The sequence below is a fragment of the Diaphorina citri genome, unplaced genomic scaffold, assembly GCF_000475195.1.
Source record: "Diaphorina citri unplaced genomic scaffold, Diaci psyllid genome assembly version 1.1 scaffold1509, whole genome shotgun sequence".
Classification (NCBI taxonomy): domain Eukaryota; kingdom Metazoa; phylum Arthropoda; class Insecta; order Hemiptera; family Psyllidae; genus Diaphorina; species Diaphorina citri.
In genome coordinates this window covers 49832-71565 of record NW_007378935.1, presented here as the reverse complement: position 1 = coordinate 71565, position 21734 = coordinate 49832, and the positions used below count along the sequence as shown (strand labels likewise).

Sequence of the window (21734 nt, the reverse complement as noted above, 5' to 3'; positions counted from 1 at the left end):
TGCGTTACCTCTGTGCCCGTATTCTTTGTTTTTCTCTTCTTTTTCTTTTCCTTCATTCCGAATATAGGTACGAGTAGCTCCCCAGTTGATTTTCTCCCTGATCTTCTTCATCTTCTCTTTCTTCTTCCTAATTCTCCTCCTCCTTTTACTTAAAAAATAGTAAGCTGTGTCCACTCATAGTCGAGGGCCTCGATCGATGCCGACTGAAACCGTACAACTGCCTGGACAACATATAGATTTACCTCGACGATCGACGGCCGCCGACTATTATGTGGACACATCTTTAAATTACAATATGTTTTGATGAATAATTATGGGTCAATAAAATAGCAAAAGTCAAACTTACAAGTTGTAATGAACGTCCGCCATATTGGATCGGTAGTGAAGTGCCATTCTGTAAGCTTGTTCTGCTTCCTGGTATCTTCTTTGCGAACTCAGAATGGAACCCAAGTTTCCGTAAGCTGGAACAGAAATTGGCGCAAATGAGGTTAGTAAGGAGGTATGCCACGAACAATACCGAAGCATAAAAAGGAATTATCAGCCACTGTTGTTTTATGAAACCGGACCGACCCTGGTTTCCTGGTTAAGTACAAGGTAAGTACTCGGAAAATTATGAAAACTCTTTCGAAACCAGCCCTGTCTCTGTACTGAGAATCAATCAAGCTTTGGCCAAAGTTTTTTGATCTTTATTACAGTCTACGTCTGCGAAGCAACATAAAAACTTACTAAAAGTATTTGAAAAGTTTCGAAATTATTATTTGTGTTGCGGGAAAAGTTTTTTAATGTTAATAAGTTAGTGTCTGTGTAAGTATCTACCAAGTCTGTGCAAAGATACCCCGCAACTTAATAACTTGGTAATCTTGAAATTATTACCGTGATCACCCAAAGTACGAGATGATGTTTACATAGCTTGATACTGCTTTTGGTATTTGGGTATTTACACTATTTACTCTCCTGCTTTCAGCAAAATTGAAAGTTCAACTACCTATAGGTAAATATTATGTATTGTAGGTCAACTTTCGTTTGCTTTGTAGACTTCTAGGAGTTTCTTTTATTAGAATTCCCAGTTGACCATTTTGTTCTATAAAAATTCCTTTCTCATCCAGGAACGCTGTCTTTTGCCATTCAAAGTAGATATATCTAATAATGGAATTTTACAAACTTGTTCAACTTACATTTAGGTGGATTTACAGCGATGCCGGACCGGTACAAGTTTTCCTCATTGAGCCAATCCGTATTCCTCCTCACCGTCCTAACAGCATAGATCACCATTAGATACATAACCAATGCATTGAGCAGCCTCCTCTGCCCCTTGCTACGGTCCCAAACCAAACTATACGCATAGGCCACCAGGTAGCAGTATCCTACACTAGGAATATACAGGACTCTCTCCGCCAGAACAAACCCGACGTAGAAGAATAAATTCGACGCCGGGATAAACGGAATTCTTTAAAAACCAAATCCAAAAAAAAAAAAAAAAAAAAAAAAAAAAAACAAACAAACAAACAAACAAACAAACCTATGTGAAAGAAAGAAAAGGAAAAAGTATACAAGAAGAATTAAAGTTACAATTCTCAAAAGCTGGAACAAATATCAGGAAAATTGTCAAAACAAACAGAAAACTGAGCAACATGTGGTGAAGGAAGAGGAGGAGGAGGAGGAAGAGGAGGAGAGGGAGAAGAAAGAGGGGTAGAAAAGGAATTAAGGGGAGGGGAAGGGGAAGAGATAAAAGGGAAGAGGGCGGATGGGAGAGGGGGAAGGTGGTAGATTAAATTTCCTTTTTTCACTCCTTTTTTACAGTCCTCTCTCTCTCTCCCTTTTCTTTTCGCAGTTTCAACCTCTCTTCCAAATTCTCTCTCTCTCTCTCTCTCATCCATACATTTAGGTGTGGGTTGAATCACAACTTTTTATATCATTTCGAAAGTTTGTCTCTTTTCATCTTCTGAGGTTATGTTATTGCTATATTGTATTGTGCTACTATTGTTTTCCAATATTTGTTTACTTTATTCATGGTCTTATTATGGCCAAACAAGAAAGGAGATAGGTTAGGTAAACAAATAGAATAGGATGTCTTATTATGGCCAAACAAGAAAGGAGATAGGTTAGGTAAACAAATAGAATAGGATAGAATTTCGTTTGCTTTGTAGACTTCTAGGAGTTTCTTTTATTAGAATTCCCAGTTGACCATTTTGTTCTATAAAAATTCCTTTCTCATCCAGAAACGCTGTCTTTTGCCATTCAAAGTAGATATAGGTATCTAATAATGGAATTTTACAAACTTGTTCAACTTACATTTAGGTGGATTTACAGCGATGCCGGACCGGTACAAGTTTTCCTCATTGAGCCAATCCGTATTCCTCCTCACCGTCCTAACAGCATAGATCACCATTAGATACATAACCAATGCATTGAGCAGCCTCCTCTGCCCCTTGCTACGGTCCCAAACCAAACTATACGCATAGGCCACCAGGTAGCAGTATCCTACACTAGGAATATACAGGACTCTCTCCGCCAGAACAAACCCGACGTAGAAGAATAAATTTGACGCCGGGATGAACGGAATGATAAGCAACGCCAGGATAATAGCAAGACGTTCCTCATGTTTCAGTCTAGTTTTTGGCGCAGTCACACGACAGGTGCAATGGTTTCGAGAGGCTGAATTCTCCCGAGATGGCTTTTGTACTTTCTTTCCATCCGGTCTGGCGTCGACTTCTGAAAATGATTTGCCAATATGGTCTGTTCTGTTTTTGGCGTGTTTGTCCAACACTTGTCTATAACTTTCGTTTGGCGGACAGCTTGTGTCCTCTTGACTATAATGTTTATCACGGAGAGTGTTCATAACGTCTGATTTTCTACTTTTGAATACAGTATTCTCGTAGTTCCTATGCAAGCACATGTTGGTCAAGGCAAGGCACAGTTTCCGGATGTAAAGTTCAACGACGGTTTCATATCGGAAGCTCTTACCATCCCACGATGCTAGTCCATCCAAGTTTGCTTTATTGAAAGCTTTCCCACCTTCCAAGTATTCTCGTAGTTCCTATGCAAGCACATGTTGGTCAAGGCAAGGCACAGTTTCCGGATGTAAAGTTCAACGACGGTTTCATATCGGAACCTCTTACCATCCCACGATGCTAGCCCATCCAAGTTTGCTTTATTCAAAGCTTTCCCACCATCCAAATGGTAATAGTTCAAGTTTAAAATCTCCTTGCCAATCTCATTATTGTTCAAATCTCTCTCTTTGGATTGATTTGGTTCCGAGTGGTTTTGATTCTTGGTTTGTTTTTGATTGTGGGTCGCCTCTTCATCTCGTCGCCTATATCTACAATAGTTACACATTATTACTAAATTATCACAGGGTTTGTTTATTCTACTGGGCAGGGGTCTCTTGGCCTGCCTTCGATGCTTTTGGACCAAAAACCTGGTCAGTCGGATACCAATGTAGATCAGTATCGAATAGAATAAGATCGTTGCAAGGTTTCTCAGATCATAGATGTTCTCTATTTGCGGGATGGACTGCATACCCCAGTCATAACTCAGCTGGCGAGGGAACACCAGTAACTTGGTGTTGAGGATGGGAAGGTAGAGGAATGTGAGGGTTCGGGTGACGAAGGAAGGATGTTGTGCTGTAGGGTTGTCAGCCTTGGAGAAGCTGGGTGTGGAGTTCCCCATGATCATGATGCGAGTACACAGAAGCATGACAAAGCTAAGGACGAGCAGGATGCTTGACTTCCAGGACCTTCTGGCCTGAAACAATCAAGAAGATGGGTTAGCAGTTAGAGAATGATCTTCAATACTTTTTAGAAAGGAAATTCCTAGAATGTGTGGTGTCCACCACCTCACCAGTGGCGATAGAGGGTTAAAGGAAATAGATTTCAAGAAGGAAAAACAGTTTTCCTGTATAAAGAACAGTCCGATAGAATATAACTTTTCCTTTTTTCCACCATTGTTAAAAAAAAGGCCTTTTTGTTGCCTTTGAAAAGAGAAAAGAAGAAATATTATGACGTGAAGTATTAAGGAAAAATACACAAACAAAACTGTGAAGGTATTTCGATACATAGCGCAAACATAATAGAGAAAATAAAGATCAACAAAAAAGGATTTCGAAAAAAAGAAGAAGTAATAAATGGTTGGGCGGTAGTCTGGGTAATATCGTGCGACCAAATTGTGTGGAAAAAATTATTATTTTTCTACTGATTTGATACACTTTTTCTCTATACTTATTGGGAGTTACCTATATGTTTCCAAACTTTTTCTTTTCATATTTTTGCTTCCTCTTTCCGTAGTTTTCATATTATTGGAAGGACCTTGACTTTTCCTTCATTTATCTCAAAGCTCTCTCCTCCGTTACCAACTCTATCTCTCTCTCTCTCTCTCATGGGCTCTCAAAAGTCCAATCGAGTCAAAAATCAAATAAATAAGCAAGCTTTAGAAAATTACAAGTGAGTTTGTCTGTTTGGGTCCACATTAAAATCGTATCATCAAAATCGAACGAACGGTTCGAGAATCATTGTGAAACAGAGAGAAAAAATGAAAAATCATCACCTAAGATCGATAACTTACTTTTTTGTTCAATCATAAGATTACTAACCACAAAGCACGGAGAGTATAGAGCACCAAAAATCTTTCCGTAGTTTTCATATTATTGGAAGGACCTTGACTTTTCCTTCATTTATCTCAAAGCTCTCTCCTCCGTTACCAACTCTATCTCTCTCTCTCTCTCTCTCTCTCTCTCTCTCTCTCTCTCTCTCTCTTTCTTTCTTTCTCTCTCTCTCTCTCTCTCTCTCTCTCTTTCTTTCTTTCTCTCTCTCTCTCTCTCTCTTTCTTTCTCTCTCTCTCTCTGTCTCTCTCGTGGGCTCTCAAAAGTTCGCAAACTTTAGAAAATTGCGAGTAGGTTTGTCTGTTTGTGTGCACATTAAAATACATACCTAGTATCATCAAAATCGGACGAACCGTTCGAGAATTATGGTGGTGAAATAGGGAGAAATAAATGAAAAATCATCGTGTAAAATCGAGAACTTACTTTTTTTTCAATCATAAAATTATTACGTGTTTCCTCTAACCACAAAGTACAGAGAGTAGAGATGATCAAAACAACCTTTCGTTTTCTTCGTATTTCCTTTCTTCACTTCGTATGAAACGGAAGAGAACGCAAAATCTAACAGGAAAGGATTAAAAAACCCTAATCGGATTATTAGATTTCATTTTTAAATTAAGGTGAGGAGAAGGAAGAGGAGGAGAAGGAGGAAGAGGAAGAGGAGGCGACGCAAAAGGAAGTGGAAATGGAAAAAGTGGAGGTGAGGAAGAAAATATAGAAAGCATGGTAAAGCGATGATGATATCAAATGAATTGAAAATGAAATTCCTGTGAGAAATGGAAATAAATTGAATAATTAAGGGGTTTGATTCAAAAAGGATCTGACGACGAAACTCGAGTTTTTCGAGTGAAATATCTTGAAAGGTTTTGATTTCCATTGAAAAGTATTTGCTAAGATTTAACAAAAACTCGTGTATCTTCGTGAATAACAGAAGTATCAACATGGTTTTTAGCCTTTTTCCCTAATAGTCAGATTCTAAGATTTTAGTATCTTCTTTTATAAAAAGCTTCAATTATTATTATAAGGTACCTATTTCCCTACCCAAGTAGGTATACCACCCACCAATTTTTTTCTTTCTTTCTTTTTTAAAGAAATTATGCACGCATTGTAGGTATGGTAGCATCTACTCGGGTTTCGAAAATGTGAAATATACTCTCGCAATTTTGAATTTTCGGAGGAAAATTGAGTAATGAAACTGAGAAAGACATACCTACATACTTACATTATTTACGTAAGAGGAGACAAAGAAATGTTTCTTCTCCCAAAGGAGATTTGATAGAGGGAACTGTAATGACGGAGATCTTATCGTCTCGGAATCCAAGAGAGAATATTAGTCTTGTGTTTCATAAATTGTCTTGACAATCAAAGATAATCCGCCTCAAATCAGATTTATTATTATTTTAAAACCCAGATTTTGTTCGCGGATTTCGCGATTTTGTTCGCGGATTTTGCGATTATGCTCGCGGATTTCGCAATTATGTTCGCGGACTTCGCGATTATGTTTGCGGATTTGGCGATTTTGTTCGCGGATTTTGCGATTATGTTCGCGGATTTCGCAATTATGTTCGCGGATTCGCGTCCCGAATCGACATTTTGGATATTTGGCAAGCCTATTTCTAGGTAGCTATATATTTTGTTTAAAATTTCAGACATACAAACCTAAAAAGGTTATAAGCATACAAACCTCAACTGGAAATTTGACAATACTTACATGCTAGTGATGGTCGATAGGTGATGGCTTTCTTATAGCTGGCGATCGCTTCTTCATTCCGCTCTTGAGCTTGAAGCAAGATCCCCCTGAAACAAACAATACAGCTTACAAGGCAGACGCACTACCAACTAAGCTAACTAGGCTGGCGTAAATTGGGTTTACTCTCCAAGTTCACTAGCCTGGCAGCTAGGTACTAAAAATTTGACAATACTTACATGCTAGTGATGGTCGATAGGCGATGGCTTTCTTATAGCTGGCAATCGCTTCCTCATTCCGCTCTTGAGCTTGAAGCAAGATCCCCCTGAAACAAACAATACACTTTGAATTTAGTCCAAACAATACACATATTAGTCTTGTGTTTCATAAATTGTCTTGACAATCAAAGATAATCCGCCTCAAATCAGATTTATTATTATTTTAAAACCCAGATAAGCCCGGTACACTTTTTGTCTGCGATTTTGATGAAAATTGGAAATTATGATGACTTGAAGCCCAGAAATACATAGCAGTTTTTATTTTATTTTTCTGAACTGCCGTTTCCGCAAAAACGGGTGTCCCATCAGTGGTGTACATTTAATTGAAAAAATCCAAAACTGTAAGCATCTCGGGTGTCCTATATATAGGACACTAGACTTATCTGGGTTAAGAGGTTTGATAGCGGGAACTGTGACTGCTAAGGTCCTTGGTATTTACATCCCGTAAGCGAAGAGAGAAGGAAGACAGGACAGGAGAAAGCCAACCGTTCCGCGAACGAAACTCCTTTATTTAGGATAAAATCCGCCCCAGGCGGGAATCGATCCCGCGATCTAACGCTTACAAGGCAAACATGCCACCCTCCAAGCTAACTAGGCTGGACCCACCCTGTAATTCAGAAGGTCAGAATCGGCCCTGGATTACAGATCGTGAACAATACCATTCGACCATTCGAAATGAAAATGAACATACCTACGTCCCGTCCCGTGAACAAAAGCAAACAACGTACCACATACCGTATACCCGTATCTATCCATCTACCTACCTACCGACCCACCCACCTACCTACCGACCCACCCACCTACCTACCTACCCACCCACCCACCTACCTACTCGCCTAACCACCAATCCACCTACCAACCTACCTACCTACCTACTCGCTGGTCAAACAAAGAAATAATTGCATAATAAAATCAGATATATTAGGAAACACAAAACCACACGCTCTAACTCTAAACCGTTAAGAGTCTAACAGGGGAAATGGGAATGAAAACCCATTGGAAAAACTAATAAGTAACACAAAAGAGAAATAAAAACACTACACCGGCAGAAGTGGAAAGAGGAGAAGAGAGAATGATGGAAAGACAGAAGAGAAAAAGGGGAAAGGAAGAGAAAGGGTGAGAGACAAAGGAGGAGAGAGGGAGGTACAGGAAGAAGGAAAGAATAATGTGTTAATTACGAGGAGTGAAAAAAAAGAAAAAAAAAAAAAATCTGGTGTGCAAACATCACACGACTTTCTATTTTACATTAAGTCGGACAGTTCTAAAAGTTTCACATTCGATTCCGCGTGAAAAATCACATGGGATCAACTATTCACTTGGTTATTTGGTAACGGTTCACAAATAAAAGGGAAATTTGTTGACACAGGGGAGTTTCGAAACCCGCAACTTCTCAACTGTTAAGTCAGAGAGTGCTAAAATAGCACCATTCGATTCCGCGGTGAAAATTACATGGGATTTAACTGTTAACATTCACTTACTTAGTTTGGTAAACGGTTCACGAATAAAAGCGGAAATTTGTCGACCACAGGGAAGTATCGAACCCGCCAACTTTTTTCGAAGTTCGAAGCAACATTGACTTTGGTTGATATCTGGATGGGTGACTGTCCGATTTTTACCAAATTGTTACAGTCGCGTTCTTGGACCATACCGGGATAGCATACCAAATTTCTTTTCTCTACGACAAACCGTTCTTGAGATATTTTTCCACGAAATGAGGGTTAAGCAACAATTAGTTTGGTTAATATCTGGATGGGTGATTATCCGATTTTTGCCAAATTGTTACAGTCGCGTCCTTGGACCATATCGGGATAGCATACCAAATTTCATTTCTCTACTACAAACCGTTCTTGAGATATTTTGTTCACAACCTTTTCAACATTTTCCACGAAATGAGGGTTTAGTAACAATTACTTTGGTTAATATCTGGATGGGTGACTGTCCGATTTTTACCAAATTGTTACAGTCGCGTTCTTGGACCATACCGGGATAGCATACCAAATTTCATCGCTTTACGACAAACCGTTCTTGAGATATTTTGTTCACAACTTTCTACTTTTTCCCATTTAAACCTGTAGTACGTACGTTACGTACACGTTCTGTACGTTACGTACGTACGTACGTACGTACGTACGTACGTTACGTACAGACCATGGGCTAAAAACCACTTTTTTGGAATCAGGGGACCCCAAAACGGATATTTCCACTCATTTCCCGATTTTGAAAATTTGGACCGATTGCAATACTTTCATTACTAGTATAGCTCCGCTATACTGTAGTAATAGAAAGTAAAAAAAAAAAACACAACAAAAGAAAAGAAATGGGGGGAGTGAGAATAGAACTCAAAGAACAAGAGAAACGGGGAATGCTGAAGATAACATTGGAGAGGGAAGATTAAGAAGAGGAGGGAAAGGGGAAGAAGATAGAGGGGAAGATCAGTGGCTGGGAGGTAGTGAAGAGAAGGGGGAGGGAGAGAAAAGAGAAGAAGAGTGGGAAGAGGAGGAGGAGCGTGGGAAGAGAAAGACAAGAGGGGTAATAGAATAAAACTTTTTCCTTCTATCATTAACCCATTTTGTTAATCTTGGTTGGAATTTATGTCGAACTTTATGCTCTGTGAAGCTGAGGTACTACTGTATGCGGTCAGCACGTGTTAGGGTGGATTCACACGAGGTTGTCTTGCTAGTTAACTCTAGCACCATGTGAATCCAAAATCAAGGAAGTCACAGTACAACTCATTGACAGACACAACTTCCGTGGTCGTGTAGCTGTCACTACAGGCTTGCAAACCAGATATTCCGGGTTCAATTCCTGATATGGACAAAGTTTTTTGAGAATATCTGATCCATTCAGACCCGTAATAGTCCAGTACTATCTTAGAAAACACAAGTTGCCAGCCTAGTTAGCTTTTAGGCTGCCTTGTAAGCAGTCGCGGGTTCGATTCGCGCCTGGGTGCTCTGTGAAGCTGAGGTACTACTGTATGCGGTCAGCACGTGTTAGGGTGGATTCACACGAGGTTGTCTTGCTAGTTAACTCTAGCACCGTGTGAATCCAAATTCAAGGAAGTCACAATACAACTCATTGACAGACACAACTTCCGTGGGCGTGTAGCTGTCACTACAGGCTTGCAAACCAGATATTCCGGGTTCAATTCCTGATATGGACAAAGTTTTTTGAGAATATCTGATCCATTCAGACCCGTAATAGTCCAGTACTATCTTAGAAAACACAAGTTGCCAGCCTAGTTAGCTTTTAGGCTGCCTTGTAAGCAGTCGCGGGTTCGATTCGCGCCTGGGTGCTCTGTGAAGCTGAGGTACTACTGTATGCGGTCAGCACGTGTTAGGGTGGATTCACACGAGGTTGTCTTTCTAGTTATGTCGAACTTTATGCTCTGTGAAGCTGAGCTACTACTGTATGCGGTCAGCACGTGTTAGGGTGGATTCACACGAGGTTGTCTTGCTAGTTATGTCGAACTTTATGCTCTGTGAAGCTGAGCCACTACTGTATGCGGTCAGCACGTGTTAGGGTGGATTCACACGAGGTTGTCTTGCTAGTTAACTCTAGCACCGTGTGAATCTAAATTCAAGGAAGTCACAGTACAACTCATTGACAGACACAACTTCCGTGGGCGTGTAGCTGTCACTACAGGCTTGCAAACCGGATATTCTGGGCTCAATTCCTGATATGGACAAAGTTTTTTGAGAATATCTGATCCATTCAGACCCGTAATAGTCCAGTACTATCTTAGAAAACACAAGTTGCCAGCCTAGTTAGCTTTTAGGCTGCCTTGTAAGCAGTCGCGGGTTCGATTCGCGCCTGGGGCGAACTTTATCCTGAACAACTAAAGTTCTTTCTCGGAACGGAACGGCTAGCTCTTTCCTTTCCTGTCTTCCTTAGCAGTTTTAATTATTAAACCTCTTCAAAAATGGAGTGTGTTGAATTTTTCACCGGAATTGATACGTTTAGTTTCATACCACGCCACTAGCAGGTAACTGTTGTATTGTAACAGAGTCTGGATAGGAAAAAAAACATCCACATGAAAATGGAAAAAGTTTTCTTGAAAATTTTTAAACTTTAATTTGTGAGAGGGAGGGGGAAAAAAGTTACTCAGTAAAGGTAGGTTTAGACGAAGCGAGTCTACTCGCGCACCAAAACTCGTTTCCTCCTCGCACATCAAAACTCATCCTCGCGCCACTGTTTACACGAAACGCGTTTCCTCGCTTGGAAGGGTGAGCCAGGCAGTTCGTGCGAGTCCAGAGGTAGGGATAGGCAAGGGAACTCGCCCGGCAATATATGACACGGTCACACGAAGCGAGGAATTACTGCGAGTTTCCTTTGATGCGTGATTAAAAACCGACTGGCGATGGCTCGCTGCGAGTGCTGCTCGGGGTGAGGAAACTCGGGGGATTTTACCCACCTACACGACGCGAGGGAGCGGAAGCGAGGTAAATGCGCGAGTAGACTCGCTTCGTCTAAACCTACCTTTAAGTCAAAAATGAGCGAATTTGGATTCCTTTTAAGTTGGAAATACTTAGAGTTAACTTTCATGATATTCGACAGAGTAGATTCATAGAAAAATTCCATGTGCCAGCGTTGCCTTGTAAGGAAAAAAAATGAGGAGATGGTTTAAATTTCCAGAGAAAAGGCAAGATGGTATTATGAAGTCTGATGATAAGACCTTCGGGCAGAGAGGCCTGGACTGCACAAGCCAGATCTGACAACCAATGCGGTAGTTGGGTGTTACGGTTTTTTGTTTGAAAGGTTTAAAAAAGGTTTTTTTTTTTTTTTTAATTTTACAAAAAAAAAAAATTGTTTTTTTTTTTTTTTTTGTTTTTTTTTTTGCCTAGTAATAAAGGATGAGACATCTCCACTAATATTCTGATTGTCGCATATTGCAGACTCATTTAATTAATCGGCACTCATACAAATAGGTACGTAGCATTAAAAGTTATGAAGAAGTAAAACTGAAATCTCCACTAACCACTAATAATTCACTTGTTGCATATTGCATACTCAAATAAATGAACGGAACTCATACAAATTACAAACTTTTCACACTTTGATATTATGTAACACTAGGTGTTGTGGTTCTAGAGATAGAGCGATCAGTGTGTGAACTATGAAATGTGAAATGTGAATGAGTGAATGGATCTCGTTCTTATAATATAACATTCTGAGCAAGTTTTGTGTCCCAAAAATTACCTACTAGGTCCCTAGGACTCCCAAAAATGAGAAATATTCCAACAAAACTTTGTGCTGATCCCACTTTAAGGTTTGCTGATTTATTTGAGATTTTTTTTCGTCGACCCTAATTTTTATATTCAAATCCAAACTTGAAATCTGTTGTTTCTCTCCCTTCAAGAAGAAGAAGAAAAAGAAGAAGAAGAGAAGAAGAAGAACTGAGGAGGAGGAAAAGAAAAAAAAAGAAATGTAATTATTTCGAATTTAAATGTAAATCGGAGTATGAGAGAAGGAGGAAGAGGAGGAGGAGAAGAAGAAGAAGAAGAGAAGGAAGAAGAAGAGGTAAGATAAACAGTCTGGCAAAGAGGAATAAAATTAATGTTTCTTGGTGGTTTTGAATTAATTGTCCTTCCAAAGAGAAAGCCGTTATTTAACATTGGGATTTGGGATACAATCAATTTAGGAATCAATGTTTTCTGAGGAGAGGAGTCATTTTTTGATGGATAATGACCATTAATAATTACTATACAGGGTGTAACACAAAGTGATACACAAAATGATACAACCTGTATAATCGATGGGTTATTAAATGAAAGGAACTCTCGATTGGTTAGTCCGATTTTGCTGACGGAAAAATGAACGGAATGTTTCATTACATTTTGGGCTCAATCGGTCCAGTTTTGTCTTACCTTACCCTGTGCCAACCAACTTTTACCAACTAAATTTAATACCATGAAGATTAATGTATAATACTGACTTTTTTTTACCAACCTCAGTGGTGTAGAGGTTAGCGCCGTGGACTTCGGATCTGGATGTTGGTGGTTCGAGTCCAAGTCAAGTAATAAAATTTAGCGTAGTGCATTGAGCAGGGAACGACATTTGTGACAAGCATTTATGCTCAACACAATTAAAATTCCTTTAATACTGACTTTTGCCCATTCCTAATAGGTACCTTTATTTTTGATATCGCATCAGGAATATCTGGTTTTGATTACTATCAGTATTATACCTTCTAAGAAATAAATTAATACAACAATGAAAGTACAAATATACAATAGAAGTACAAATAGTACAATGTACTCGTATAATAGGTAATATTAAAATTTAACGTACTTTCATTGTATTTGTTATTGTTACCATTATTTTGTAAGTAGGTACTAGATAATAATGTATTTGAAAAAGAAGCAAACACAATTGAACATCCTGAACGTAAGAGCAACTCGAAATATCAAAACAAGAAAACCTGGGAACATATTTTTCCGAAGCATTGTCTCGGAGGGCGTGGCACCCAAAGATGGTTTATTGCGTTCCAAGAACATTTTTATTTATAACGTGTTTCTATTTCCCAGAAGAAAAATACTTAGTTCACTATTCTTCGAAACGCAAGATTTATGGTAATAATATATTTCGAGTACAAAATGAAATTAAATAAATGTTAACAAAACATCGAGTTAGGAGAAACGTGTTTGTAGGGATCCTCTTGAAAAATGGGTCAGTTCAGGAAGATGGGAATTTATCGGGGAAATGTTTATCGAAAAAAAGTTTACTTAGCTCTGGTTTACATATTAAAATGTTGTATGTTAATTTGATTAAAGCTGAATTCATTTTTTGGCATCCAAAACACAAGGCTTGATAATATTCAACTTTATAAGAAAGAAAATGTAGGTCATAATAGGGCATTTAATATTACTGGGCATTACTGAATTGGAAGGAAAAAAGCACTTCACTTTACTTCGTTGGCCGTTCCAAATTGGGCAACGTTCCCCTATATTTCCCAAAGTTCCGATGCTCCATTAAGAAAATTGTGTTTTCAATAATATCGTTTTTCTCATACGAAATTAATCACATTATCAAAGTTCTATTCTCTAGGTATTATTATTTATTAATATCCATACTATGCGATATTATTAATAATTTTATATCATCCTTTCTGTGAACTCTAACTGCTATGGTCTTATCGTCCCGAAAGCGAAGAGAGAAGGAAGACAGGATAGGAGAAAGCTGTTCCGAGAACGAACCTTATTGGTTCAGGATAAAATCCGCCCCGGGCGGGAATCGAACTCGCGAACAAGAGCTAGTAAGGCGGACACACTGCCCTATTGTTAATTCAGATTTTTTTCCTTTCTTCTTCTTTCTCCTCCTCTTATTCTTCTTCTTCTTTCTCTTCCTCTTCTTCTTCTTCTTTCTCCTCCTCCTCTTCTTCTTTCTACTCCTCTTCTTCTTTCTCTTCTTCTTCTTCTTTCTCCTCCTCCTCTTCTTCTTTCTCCTCCTCTCCTTCTTCTTCTTTCTCTTCCTCTTCTTTCTCCTCCTCTCCTTCTTCTTCTTCTTCTTTCTCCTCCTCCTCTTTTTCTTCTTCTTCGTCCTCCTCCTTTTCCTCTTCTTCTTCCTTTTTCATTAGAGCCATCGTAACGAGTTCTCAGCTTAGGTAGGTAGGTAGATACGTATACATAGGTATCGTTTTCATTATGAGGAAACCTCATAACTTTTCTTAATAGGCAATAAATTTGTTCCAGTATCTCGGCAGTCGATTATACCACTCTCCGTTCATGGCCCTCTTAACAATTTTAACAGCATGGACACATGCAGGGGCGTGCTCAACAATGGAAATGATTTTGGATTAGAGATATACCTATTTATTTTATTCAAAATCGCAGGTGGTACAGTTTACAGTACAATTAGGTAAATTTAGAAGGACGTGTCCTGAAAGAACCAAAAAACTGGGTGATATCAGGTTTTTAGAGAGAAATTATAAACAATATGATGATAAACCTAACTCGGTGGTGTAGTGGTCAAGGCGCTCGCCTGGTAAACAGGAGGTGCTCTGTGAAGCTGAGGTACTACTGTATGCGGTCAGCACGTGTTAGGGTGGATTCACACGAGGTTGTCTTTCTAGTTATGTCGAACTTTATGCTCTGTGAAGCCAGAATTTGACCACAATAATAGTACCTAGTAGCCTACTGCTGGAGTAAAGGGACTTTTCAGTCCTATGCGAGCAGTATAAATAAGCACTCTATTATTATTATAATGGTATGGTACATAAATCCCATATTTCTCATACCCAAAAAGACCAATTTGAGGCTCAGGTGTAGGGCAAACAGCCCTAAAAGTTGGGTTGAGCTTATACAAAATCTACGTACCTCTCATATCCAGCCCGCTTTTATCTTGATTCGGAGTAAAACAAATGATTTCGTAGTTCGTACTCATCAGCTTTGTCATTGAAGGGTTTTTCACGACAAATTTCTCACGCCCAACACTTTTCTGAAAGCTATCTTCACCTCCACATTATTTTCGTCCCTGTTGATAGAACGCTTTCGAATTTTATTCGAGGTCCAGCGTATTCTTGCTTCCATAACAGTTTTTATTGTTCCGCTATAAATACCGTCTATTGAAAATAGCCTGCACAAACACACACTTCTCGCATTTTTATGTTTCCACATTAATTCTTCCTTTGCCTCTGTCCGCTTACCCCAGGTTACCGGTATCCCCTTACCCCACTCGGCCCTATTCTCATTTATTTTATTTAAGCGGAGTAGGCGAGTATGTTAGGAAAGTGGATATTGCTTTGATTTCCTTTATCTACGTCCATGAATCTCAGGATATCCTCTCATCTATTTATTTCTGCCTCTGTAGATCAGTAGGGTTAATTTTGGTGTTGAGTACTGATGAGGTTAGTAGTTTTTTTTTCCAACCTTAAGATGATTTAACAAAACTTGATTAGCGTATGTTTGTAGTAGATAGGTACGTGCCTGAAAAGATTTTTCTAAAACTATGCAAACTGTAGAGAGAATCCAGTTGGAATTTAATGGTGTGTCCGACAATATTGTTGAAAACAGAGCGAAAATAAATAAAATATAACTGTTCCATGTTGATATTATACTGGATGGACTTCATGTGACAAAACTCCGTGGAAGAATGAAACTCTTGTCCAGCTCTCAGAAGACTCATGAAAGGGATTATTGGGGATAACTAACCTTTCCAATTACTTTGGTTATTGGAGACAACTAACCTTTACAACAAACTACCAGCTACTTTGTCCATATTACAGCTACCTAAAAACCAAACCTGATAACTTGTCCACCCGGTATAAAACAAAACTCCTCGGTTCATTTATATTTCATAATAAAAAAGAGAAAAAAATATGTTTGAAACAAATCTTGTAGAAAAAGTGGAAAGAGGAAAAACTCTGCTGCTAGGAAAAACGAAAAAAAAGACGGAATTTTGATAAATAAAAGATATAAAAGCAAAATAGGAAAAACATCCCCCGCCCTTGCGATAGAACTCAAAGCAAAACATGGAATATGATGTTATCATAGAACATAATACACTGATAAACACACACATGATAAATTCAATCGAATAAACATGAACACCATATCATGTCTCATGCGTTATGTATGGAATTATAATGCTGAACCGCGCCCAACACGATCTTGTGAAGCTTGAAACAGATTGTCTCGTATTGTCTGGTGGATATTAGTAAGATTTTTGATGACTATAATAGAAAGAAGAAACTAAGAGTAGTCTATGAAACCCAGGAATAGACACAAAAGAAAGTTTTGTAGGTTACTGGTAGATCCAGGCTTAAAATTAAATGAGCATCAATTTCGCCTATGTACTGAAGATTTTTGACAAATTTAATCAAAATAGAACAAATGAACAAACAGTTAGGGAGTAAGCTGAACATACGAAAAACAAACCAAGCAAGCAAATAAACGAACAAACAAATCGACAGCAGACAGACCTAGAGAAAACTTGTCAAGTTCAAAACTGGATACCCGATCCGGTTCAAAAATATCCTGCATACAAAACTACCCACAAACCTACACGGAAAACAAATGCACAATGCCGCAACCCGTAACACCATCTCATCCTCCACTGAATAGAATAATACCCCTATGTTATAAACTAGGGAAATTATCCCCCACTAACCTGAGGAAGGAAAACCCCCTCTAAAACTAACGTATTGTGTAATGTTGTGATGGTGTGCGAATTTCTTGTAAGCAAAGACATGAAAGAGGAGGATGGAGATATTGTGAGAAATGTATGCGGAACACAGACAGAGATAGAGAACTTACATCACAAAGAACATACGAAATAAATACGGGGTGTATCAAAAGTTAATGTACCAAACATATAGCTGTGATTTAATGAGTTTTTTTTCTCTCTCTCTCTCTCTTTCTCTCTCTCTATGAATAGGGTTTGCAATTTGAAACATAAATTGCATATCGGATGATTTAAAATAATAATAGTAATAAAATTATATAGGTAGGTACCTACTTGATCAATTTTTTCCATGTACCTACCTAATCCTACAAAAAGTAGGGTAAGGAGATTTATTTTTTTCTCGTCAATATAGGTATTCAAAATTTATAAAGAAAATCCGAAAGAAAAAAAAGAAAAGATTTTTTTTTTTTTCATTATTATGCACAACTAACCCTGCATGTTTACAAAGAAAAAGTCTTATCTACTTGAATTTTTGATACAATTTCCTTCAATTTCGGTACACTAACTTTTGGAAACCCTGTATACAAACATACAAAACATAATAGAGAGAACACACACATTATTTTGAATATTCACGAAATAGAAGAGAGCGAGAGAGAGAGAGGGAGAGAGGAGGGAACATGAAAGAAATGTGATATGAAAAGAAAACATTAGAATAATGAGAAAAAAAGAGAGAGGAGAAGAATGATGGAGAAACACAAAATAAAGAGAGAGAGAGAGAGAATGTAGAGCGAGATAAAAAATAGGGTGAGAGAAGGAGAGAAAGATAATAATAAAGGGAACATTGAGAAGGGAGGAGAGGGAAAAGAGAGAGATAATGAAAAAGGAGAGAGAGAGAATCATTTTACCGCAACAAATTGAACGTGAAAATTTGTAAAATAGGTAGAGAGAGAGAGAGAGAGAGAGATTGATTGATACATGAAAGAAATGTGATATGAAAAGAAAACATTAGAATAATGAGAAAAAAAGAGAGAGGAGAAGAATGATGGAGAAACACAAAATAATAGAGAGAGAGAGAATGTAGAGCGAGATAAAAAATAGGGTGAGAGAAGGAGAGAAAGATAATAATAAAGGGGAAATTGAGAAGGGAGGAGAGGGAAAAGAGAGAGATAATGAAAAAGGAGAGAACGAATCAAATCGGTTTGAGTTCAAGACCGATCAAGTCATGATAGAAATGTAAGTCATGATAGTGATGCAAGTCATGATAGCGATGTAAGTCATCATAACTATGCAAGTCATGATAGTGATGCAAGTCATGATAGCGATACAAGTTATGATAGCGATGCAAGTCATGATAGAGATGCAAGTCATGATAGCGATGCGAGTCATGATAGAGATACAAGTCATCATAGCTGTGTATGTCATAATATGGATGCAAGTCATGATAGCTATGCAAGTCATGATAGCGATGCAAGTCATGATAGAGATGCAAGTCATGATAGGGATGCAAGTCTGACAGGGATGATCCGTACAGTTTTAGCAATGGAGATATTACTCGTATATCAGAGAGGAGAAACAATTGAACTGTCAATCACACAGGCTGATGGCATACAGGCGAACATCTTATGCAAGACGCGAATGTTTTCATTGCTTTCTAATAAGGCAGCAAGGTTGTTTTTAGCTAAATCCCCTTCAGGGGTGAGCTATTCATTTGAAGTGAAAGGTCAAGAAATGTCCACATCGAAATGACTCTTTTAAAATGTCCCTATTGGGACTCGAACCCAAGCGGCCCAAGCCCCGAGGATTACGAGTCCAATGTCATCTTGCCTCTGGGTTACTAGGGCCTAGGAATACCCTAACGATTTAGGCTGTAAAGAAAGTTATGAAAATTACCCCACCACTAAAAGAAACAAACAATTGTGTACCACCTATACGTTACGACGGGTATTAAGTACAGAAGAACAATAAATTCAGTTCTACGAATCAAAAGACTCGTCGGCAACAGGAGTAAAATGGAGGAAAGAGAGCTAGCTCAGGATTTCATTAATTGAAATTATGAAATTGTTAAATAGGGTTACTTTTTAGTTCTTCTTCAGAGAACTAGGTACGTATTAATATTACATACCTACATATCCTAAGTCATTCTGTTTGGTAGAACAGGTCGACTATTCACAAAACCTCTCCACCAAGTTCTATCATTAAATTTTTGTTGGTTTTCAATGAGACTGGGATTTTAATTTCTTTTGGAGATATATTTGTTGATTTGATGACGTATTCCTTTCCACGCATTAATATTATAGGCATAATAAGTATATAGGAACCGAAAACTTATCTTATTTAGTAAATCACCCCTAAGCTTCCATTGTTCACTGATGCCATCTCATCCCCGTAAATGAAACGAAAATAGAAGTAAAAAGATTTCTCCCGCATAAAAAGTCGACTGCAAATCAATCTGCTAGTATACCTATATAGGTAACTTTAATATACCTACCAATACCTATGGTATAGACGTATTTTCCAATGGTTAAAATAGGTAGTCTACATTTCAATTGACTGACAAGGGGGAAAAAACATGATTTTTCCATTTTGTATAATTTCCGAGAAAAGGAAGGGGGGAGAAGGAGGGAGAGGGAGGGAGATGAGGAGAGAGAGAGAGAGAGAGAGAGAGAGAGAGAGAGAGAGAGATTATAATGTTAGGTAACTTTTCAATTTGTGTCTAGCATTGTTAATACAATAAATTTTCGATCTCAACTAACCTCAGTGGTGTAGTGGTTAGCAAGGTGGACTTTTGATTTGGAGGTCGGTGGATTGAGTCCCAGTTAGTAAAAAGTAAAAATAAAAAAAAAAAAAAAAAAAAAAAAAAAAACATAACATAATGTGTGCCTTTCCGAAGGACCTCTCAAAAGATGCAGTTTCTTTGTGTTATTATATCACAACTTTGGTGCTCACTGCAGCATTGTAAGATTTTCCCAATATCTCAATAATCCTAAAATCCAATGTTTACCTACCATGCTGGCACCGGTCGCTATGCGCATTTTTTTTTCTATGTCATAGCTACTCGATTTCCTCACAAGGCTGAGTGGGCCCCGCAACAGCCAGTCACGGTATCAATCATTTGCATGATACAAATTTCTTGACCCCGCCGGGAATCGAACCGGGGTCTCCCGCGTGCAAGGCGAGCGCAGTGACCACTAAGCCATGGGAGCTGACCTCAAAAGAAGTGTTCATGGAATTTCCAAGGAAAGACAGTGAAGAATATCAGAAATACCTAATCTTGTAAAAGAAGAAAAAACCAGATAGGAGAAGAAGTAGATGAAGGAGGAGAAAAGGAAAAACTGAAAAGGAGAAAAAGCAGAAGAAGAAGAAGATGATGATGAAGAAGAGGAAGAAGTAGAACGACAAGAACAAGAAGTAGGTAGGTATATACCTATAGATGGAATAGAGAACTTTCAGAGAGAACACCCCTCGTTTTAAACGTCTTAGTCGGCAATGTCGGTATACTTGATGAAACTGGCGAGGCCTAATCAAACAAACGAACCAAAACACACAGGAAGAGAAAACGGCACAATGTAAACTTTGCTGAATTGGGAGAAATTATTACCTACTCTCGTGAAGTGATGGAGTTTGCTCAGCAAGAAGAACACAGCATTAGTTAATTAAAATCTGAAAGACAGGAATTTAAGCGATGAGTCGTGAAAGTTAAGATAAGATGGTAAAGTAAAAGAATTGATTTGAATGATACCTACCTACTTATCTTTAGATACGTTTTTGGTTTTTGAAACTTTTGTGAAAAAGACCTGGAAAAAAAATCCCATTTCATATTTTCCCCCACAACATTTCGCAATGTTTAAGATTTTCCTCCCACAGAATTTCGCATTGTTTGAGACTTTGAAAGCAAATAAGCTTGGCGGAAAAATTCCCCCATTTTTCTCGACAATTAATCCCAAAGAGAGGTAATGGGGTGACAAACTTTCATTCCTCTTTGTACCTCACGTTCTTTTTCACAATCTCTTCGTTTTTTTTTTCTACTAAAACTTTACTTTCATTCGCTTTTAATTGGCTTGGAAAGTCAAATATTTGCTTTCTACCTTTTACTCATACATTTTGTTCCCGTTTAAGTTTTTTGTCATTTTTCCCTCGTCTCTCTCTCTCTCTCCTTCTTCTTCTTCTCCTCCTTCTTCTTCTTCTTCTCCTTCTTCTTCTATTTCGTTTTCTTCTCCTTTTTGTTTGCTCCGTAATGATTTGTGAAGTCGCCCTGTGTTTGACTTTGCGTTGCGAAACTTTTCGGAATGAAAAAGCAGACAAATCAGAAGCGAAATGTAGAGCGCTCTACAAAATGAAGGTGAAACTTTTGGAAGAAGGATGTGGAGAAGGCAAAGGGATGTCGATTGACTAATTGACAATATTGACATAGATCGACTTCAGTTGGCTGGAATGACTGAATGCAAGAATGACTGCCGTTTCAATCAACTGCCAGGAGTAGACGGAGGGACTATAAGACATTTAAAAAATATAACACCTTCCTCCCTACCTAATTAAAGAAAGTACAGTGTTGATGGTTGCCTGAATAAGTGGAAAAAAACACAATACAATAAATATCTACCGAGAATGGAAAGGCATGTAGCGGTATTACAGATTAAAATTAAAATAAATAAAAGAATAAGCAGACAAGACATAAGGTAAGTACCAACCTATATTATGCGCATATAAATAAAGTACAATTCCGACAGCAGCAAGAACAACAACAACAACAACAACAACAACAACAACAACAACAACAACAACAACAACAACAACAACAACAACAACAAGAACAACAAAGCGGTGAATGCTGAATTTACAGCAAGTACTAAATCGACTGCGGTTTCCAACAAGGAATTGTTTTAATCTTGGAGCACCAGCATTATTGCTCTTTTATTCAAAATACAATGTATTTAAAATAGGAGAAAAAACATGGTCAGAACAGAACTGCAATAAAAAAAGTTTTCCTCTTTTTTTTATTTTTCTTTTATGGTTTAAAATGAGATGATTCTTTTATTCAAAATACAATGTATTT

General features: G+C 38.2%; 1 protein-coding gene across 1 annotated transcript in view; it reads right to left on the bottom strand.

Moving 5' to 3' along the window:
- Nucleotides 1–346: 346 nt before the first annotated feature.
- The window catches only part of LOC103516211 (transmembrane and TPR repeat-containing protein CG31690-like), a gene marked incomplete at its 3' end in the record, with an annotated part of 47729 nt that continues 26341 nt past the window's right edge, over nucleotides 347–21734 (bottom strand). The window contains exons 5-7 of the mRNA XM_026828674.1: nucleotides 3180–3744; nucleotides 2293–3024; nucleotides 347–461 (exon numbers count right to left, since the gene is read on the bottom strand). Coding sequence (XP_026684475.1) covers nucleotides 347–461; nucleotides 2293–3024; nucleotides 3180–3744 — 1412 coding nt within the window. The remainder of the gene's footprint in view (nucleotides 462–2292; nucleotides 3025–3179; nucleotides 3745–21734) is intronic.